Source organism: Hevea brasiliensis, chromosome 2 (assembly GCF_030052815.1).
Source record: "Hevea brasiliensis isolate MT/VB/25A 57/8 chromosome 2, ASM3005281v1, whole genome shotgun sequence".
Classification (NCBI taxonomy): Eukaryota; Viridiplantae; Streptophyta; class Magnoliopsida; order Malpighiales; family Euphorbiaceae; genus Hevea; species Hevea brasiliensis.
Genome location: NC_079494.1, coordinates 114,357,442 through 114,363,856, shown reverse-complemented (window position 1 = coordinate 114,363,856; position 6,415 = coordinate 114,357,442). Strand labels below are relative to the sequence as shown.

The 6,415-nt window shown below is 33.5% G+C and overlaps 1 protein-coding gene across 1 annotated transcript; it reads right to left on the bottom strand.

Annotated features, from left to right (window-relative positions):
• Positions 1 to 3,953: 3,953 nt before the first annotated feature.
• On the bottom strand, positions 3,954 to 4,908 carry LOC110648447 (uncharacterized). Its single transcript, XM_021802673.2, has 2 exons — positions 4,680 to 4,908; positions 3,954 to 4,557 (listed from the first exon to the last, which is right to left on the bottom strand). The coding sequence occupies exons 1-2, from the start codon at positions 4,849 to 4,851 to the stop codon at positions 4,274 to 4,276; spliced, it is 456 nt and encodes a 151-aa protein (XP_021658365.1). The 5' UTR covers positions 4,852 to 4,908; the 3' UTR covers positions 3,954 to 4,273.
• Between the last annotated feature and the right edge of the window lie 1,507 nt (positions 4,909 to 6,415).

Here is a 6,415-nt window from a genome sequence, read left to right as displayed (position 1 = left end):
GTTTTATTGATTTTGGGGATCGACCAAAATATGGTGTCGACATACACATCTCTATTTTTAATTCCTTTTCCAATATTTTAATCTCACACAATTTAATGGATACTTAGGTCAAAAGTCACATATAGGAGTGAATTGACCAAAATGCCCCTCATCGGTTACCATCCGTCTTTTAAATAATACCCGATGAGTCCTTAAGCTCTTATTCACTTATTTGAACTTGTTCTCTTTTCTTTTCTATGGTTTTCTAGTTTCCAATAGTTTTGCAATTATTCCTTGGCCTAGGATGTCATGGGGTCCTACATGAATTTAGGATCGCAACTGAGCTTGCAGTAGCTTTCCGGGTCGGTCACCCACTGTCGGGACCTCGACTCATTTAATCGATTTAGGCTTTATTTCAATTATTTTCTTCCTACTTCATTCGGTCTTTATCAATTTTATTTATGGTTTCTCTATGTGATCTAAGTATAGTTCTAGACATTCTAGCTGTTCGGACCGACCTTAGTCACCGGAACAGTAAAATGTACGGACTACTTAATATGAGAGTGTTACACTTCATCTTCCCCACGCGCACGTCCCTCCTTCCTTCTTTCTCTTTTTTCTCTTTCCTCTCCCCTCCCCACCGTCAGCCGATCACCCCCAGCCCTCCCTCACATGCCGCGCCCCACCAAGACCCCTCACCACCGCCGGTCGCCACCCCAATCGCCGAAAAAATGCACCAAAAACTCCTTCCCCATGCGCACGCCATTTCAACTTCCTGGCCTAATTTCGGTAGATTCAGCCATCAATTGGATAGGGTCCAATCACTCTACTCTCTAAGAGCTTTCCAAAGACACTAAGAACGCAAACATTCATCGAGTGGTTTGTTTGAATTAAGTCCGAGAAGTTTTAGCCGATTTTGACTTTTGGACTAGATTTCTCTCAAACCAGGAACACTATGGGAATTCCAATACCACTAGCATGCTCTACTCGACGATAGCTTTGCAACAATATAAATTTCAAATTTTTTTGGCATTGAAATTTTGATGGGTCCCACAAGCTTTGCAGTATTTTTTCGGGCCTTTATTGAGTTTATTTAATTAAACAAAAATTATATTTTAACTACCGGTATTATAGGCTTCGTGCAGGTACTATCGTTTCACAGAAATTCCACTGGTGCTCGGATTTGCATTTTCGGGCCGGATAAGCGAGCAGACATACCCACCCTGGAAGCAGGTCAAGATTATAATCCTCGCCACCATTTTCAGATGCCGCAGATGCATTCTAAGTATCAGAATTGGCATAGGTAAACCTGAACTCCAAATTGCTTTATTTACCCAATGCTGATTTTAAGATAAAAATTCATAAAATATTCATGGGTAGCTAGAAAATTATAATTCCTTTTGCAGTAGCTTAATAGTATCGTTAAGAACTGCGGGGCATAATTTTAGAATTTTTAAAACTAGTTTAGATGATTTTTGAGGAATGTAAGTTTTAAGGATTACAGCTGAATTATCTGAATGCTTGAGTTTAGTCTAGTTTGATGGGCCCAAGAGGAGCCACGTGATGTTAATAATATGTGGACTTAGGCTTGTGGTCTTAGAAGTGTTGTTTGAATAACTTTGCAAGTTAGGTAGATCCTAGGTGCAGGAGAAACTTTGCTGGATTTTTGGCATAAATTAGGGTGTCTTTGTCTCTTTAAATTCTTTATTTGAGTTAGTGTTAATAAATTCATAATATAATTGTTTAGGTAGTATTAATAAATTCATAATATAATTGTTTAGGTGATCAGGGTCAGTCATCTTCCTCCATCCAATCGCCACTGTAGTCCCTGGTTGATTAGTGAGTAGATATTGATTTTATTTATAATTTCAATATTATTGCATATTCAAGGCATGGCCATGCATTCACTTATACATATATGTATATAGCTAAATATTAGGCATAATTTTTATTGCATTTTTATTTGATAAAATTATTGTGGGTGTTACCTTAAGATAATTTGGAGCTGTGTGTGTGTGTCGGCGTGCGTGTGGTGTGATATTAGATATGGATAGGATGGGTAGAACGGCTGGAGCTTGACTAGCGGGGACCCAATCCTTTTTGTGGATAAGTTGAAGTGAGTACAGCTTTGAGTTAATCTCGCTAAACCCTGCATTTAGATTGTTAAGAGAAAGTCTAACTCGAGTTGATCTCGGTGGTAGGTATTGGATTAAAAGAGCTACATAGGGGATCAGCTCCCATATTTATATATAGTGATGTAACACACGGGTGTATGAATGCTCCAAATTATCTTTTGTGTGAGTATTATTTGAATTTAGTTGAATATGTTTGTATATGTTACATTTCATACTTAGGGATGCATAAACCTTAGATAATTATAGAAATTATATTTAAAATCAATATCTTATTTTATGAGTTATTTAACTATTTTTCCCAGGTGATAGCAGGATTCTTTGAGATAAACTTGTTTTCTTCGTTACAGATTTACTAGAAACAAATTTATTATGTTCTTATTTCCTTGTTTTTATTCTAAAAACTCCACATGTACCAGTAGTATGTTAAACTTTTCTGAGATTGTAATAATTTATTCTATTGAATGTTGTTAAAGTTATTATGTGATTGTATTTGGATGAGAGAGCTGAGCTCCCATTGGATTATATATATTTGTTTGTAGATTGTAAGGGTGAGCTGAGCTCCCCAAATTGATTTGTGTCGTGATTACAGGTCGGGTGAAATATTGCTCTCCATTGGGTAGCCCAATTTATGACTAGACTGTGTCCGTTTATTTTCTTGAAATTGGACTACAGTGCTGGGCTTTACAGCTGGGTTAGAAATAGTTAGGTTTACTACGAGCTTTGGGGGCCTTATACTGACTCAAGTCCTAGTATCAGTCTAACCCATAATTTGGGTCATGACAGTCTCTATCCGTTTGTCTTTGTCTTCTAGATGTATGCGGGGGATGCTCTCGACAACGGCTTTGGCCTCTCAGCTGCCTTGAAGCTTGGGGATAGATGGGTTCACTTTTAGCTATGGGGTACCTCATGGAAATGTTATTAGTGCCATCTTCTTGGTAACTAGTCCCTTAACAGCCAACAGAGCTAAAGAGCTTTGCCTTATGCCCAACTGGTTTCCCTTTTCTATAATTTCTACTTCTTACCAAGGTACTGGTTTCATGGTACTCTCATCGTTTATCTAAAGACTCTAAGAAGCTTGCTTCCCTCCCAGGGTGCTTTTGAGGTTCAACTATGGTGGGCGTTGGCTACTAACAAGAATCAGATGCTTCATTGGCTTTCTTAGATTCCCTGAAGTAGCTCGGTTAAGCTTGACGGTTAATGACGGAGTCTTTATTTGTTTCTTCGGATCCTTGCTTATTTTGGGTTAAGTCCAATGTACTCAGGGTTCTTTCTGGGCTTCTGGCCTTATTTAGTTTAGGCGTGGGTTTGCAACCTATTAGGGCCATTTTCCACAGGCTTTCGTTATGCTAGCTTGATCTTGTATGTATTTTACTTTTGTGGGTTTAACTAGCTGATAATTAGGTTGAGTTTCCTTATGTGTCTTGAATCCCGTCTGAATCTTTTATTTGAATTGACCCAGGCCTTTTTATGGCAATGAACTTTATCTTTGATAGAAAAAAAATTACTAGAAAGCTAACCTAATGTGTAGCTTATTTATTATTCAAAATCATTCTTTCAAATTAATTATTTTCTTATTAACAATTTTTATTATTACCATGCATTTATGCTTTGACGAATTGATGATAGCTTTTTTTTTTTTTAATGTCCCTTATATTATTGATTAAACTATGTTGATGTTTTGTGCATCATTCAATTAAGTATAAATTAAGTTATTATGAATTAAAAAAAAATGTATACCAATTGGCCCTTATTGAATTAATTATGCAAAGCAAGTTGGCAAACAAGCTTTAAGTCCTTTGCTTTGGGTTCGTGAAATGGGAAACATAAGGTCGAAGCAAATACCACATGAACCAGCTAAAGCTGGATTTTATTTTAATGGAGAAAGTAGATAGCATAACGCAGACAATTATAGGATAAAGTGCAGAGCATTAAGCATACATAGGACTCTGCTTTATTTATTACTACACCACACGTAGCACATTGTTAGGTACACACACAGACACAATAATCTAGCAGACATGCATGGATGAGTGCAGAGCAAGGCTCTGTTTTATTTACATACTATATATATATATATATATATATATATATATATATATATATATATATATATATATATATATATGCGCGCGCGCGCGCTTTAAGGTCATCCATGCAATTTAGGTTGACTTGTTTTGAATATAGTTATCAAGTTCTGTCAAGGTCTTCACTGCAATCACTGCAATCTCTGCATCAAGCTGAAGAGCTCTTGCTTTATTCTCGGGGAGATAGTTATAAGTCCAGGTCCATCCCACCCATTTCTCACTATTTGGGTGAATTATTACAGCTTGGAAGTTGTTGACATCATATTTTTGGAGGATATCACCAGCAGTTACAGTGTAAGCTAATTTTCCCAAGCTGTTTTCAGTGATAAGCTCAGACGAGGTTTTGATATTCTGAGAATCTACATACAAAACAAATTCAGTAACATTAATTCTTTATTAATTACCCATTAACATTTTTTTCAAGTATATATATAAAAAGACCAAAGAAGTGCTAAAGAATTATCTTGGAGCAAGTACGTACCTGGGCCATACTCGACTTTGCGCACCCCCGTGCCGCTGATAAGAATTGATGTATATAGGCTAGGTGCGGCTTGAGGAAACGAATTTGCGGAATCTTGAATTTTAGTCCAGAACGTGTCTGGTTGACTCTTGATCAGAACTTGAACACCAGCTGTGGCGGTGACAAACGCCATTTTCGCTTTCAGAGAAACAAAGCAAAGCAAAGAGAGAAATATTTGGATGATCGATAGATATGCGTCCAGTGGTAACATACACGAGTATATATAATGCCATAGGTGAGAGAGAACTAAGAAGCCTTGCCAAAAATTAATAAATTCATGATGTTAACGTGTTCCAATTGGGAAATTTCTTACTTTTAATAGAGTGTAATTAATCAAAATTCCAAATATTATGCTTTATAATGAAATCACCAGTAAAATTCATCATCATTTTAATAATATATAAATTATTAATTAAACAGATATATACAATTTGGTGTAAATAAGATTTCCCTTTTGATAATTTGAAATTTTAAACATATATAAGTTTTTTTTTTTAATTATAAGAAACTCCTAACTTTGCCTCAAGTTGACGTCAAATTTATTGCTCAATGAATAAATATAAGTTTTTTTTTGTTCAAAAAATTATTTTCCACATTAAAATGAGCTATTGGATCACATATTCAAAATAAAGATTATATGATATCTATATGTGTAGATAAAGCAAATCTTATCATAATAAATAATTAAATAAAATTTAATTGATATAAAAATTAAATCTTATCATAATAAATAATTAAATAAAATTTAATTGATATAAAAATTAGTGTGTGCATATATACATCTTATTTATCATTTTCAAGCATCATTTAGGTTTGCATAGTAATCAATTCATTTCTCTGGAAATATGAATAAGGAGAAAAAAAAATACGCAGTGACATCATAAGGATGATGTGATTCCATCTGTTCACTATGGAAACTTGAAATGATTTGTAAGTCTACAATATCTGAAATTGCCAAAATTTAAAATTATGCAATTCCTTTTAAGCAATAAATAAATAAATTTTGGTTAGATGATAAATATAAAAAATAAATGACTTAAGTGAAAAGCTAAAGTTCATAATTACTTCCTCTGATCTATATGTAGTGCTATGTTTCCCTTTAGAGGAGTTTTATTGCTATTTTGACTACTTTTAAGGATATGTATCTTTTTATTGTAGAGTGTTTATTTTGTTGAACCTCATTAATAATTTTTAAATATCTATATCTATTTGAAATAAAATTTGGATATGAATGAAAATTCTTACTACACCAATGTGTTTATATATCCAATTATTAAAAAATCATAAACACATGCTTATATAAAAAATTTATCGTAATTTTAATTAATATATCATTTGTTAATTGAGCGAATGTGTATCATACAGTGTGAAAGGGAGGACTAATTACTCTAAACGTGGTTATCGTTGTTGTAGAGCTTTTTTGTTGTGTTATTATTTTTTTTTTATGAGACAGGATTGCAGTTTGCTTCTTGAAAATATGAACAAAGAGATTAAATAATAATAATAATAATAATAATAATAATAATAATAATAGCGACATTTTTAGGATGACAGAATTTCATCTATTCACAATGTAAACTTGAAATGGATTTATGCAATTCTTTTTAAACAACAAATAAATATTGCTTAGTTGATAATTATAAAAATTAAGTAAATAAATTAATTGAAAACTAAAAATTTATAATTAAATTTTTCAT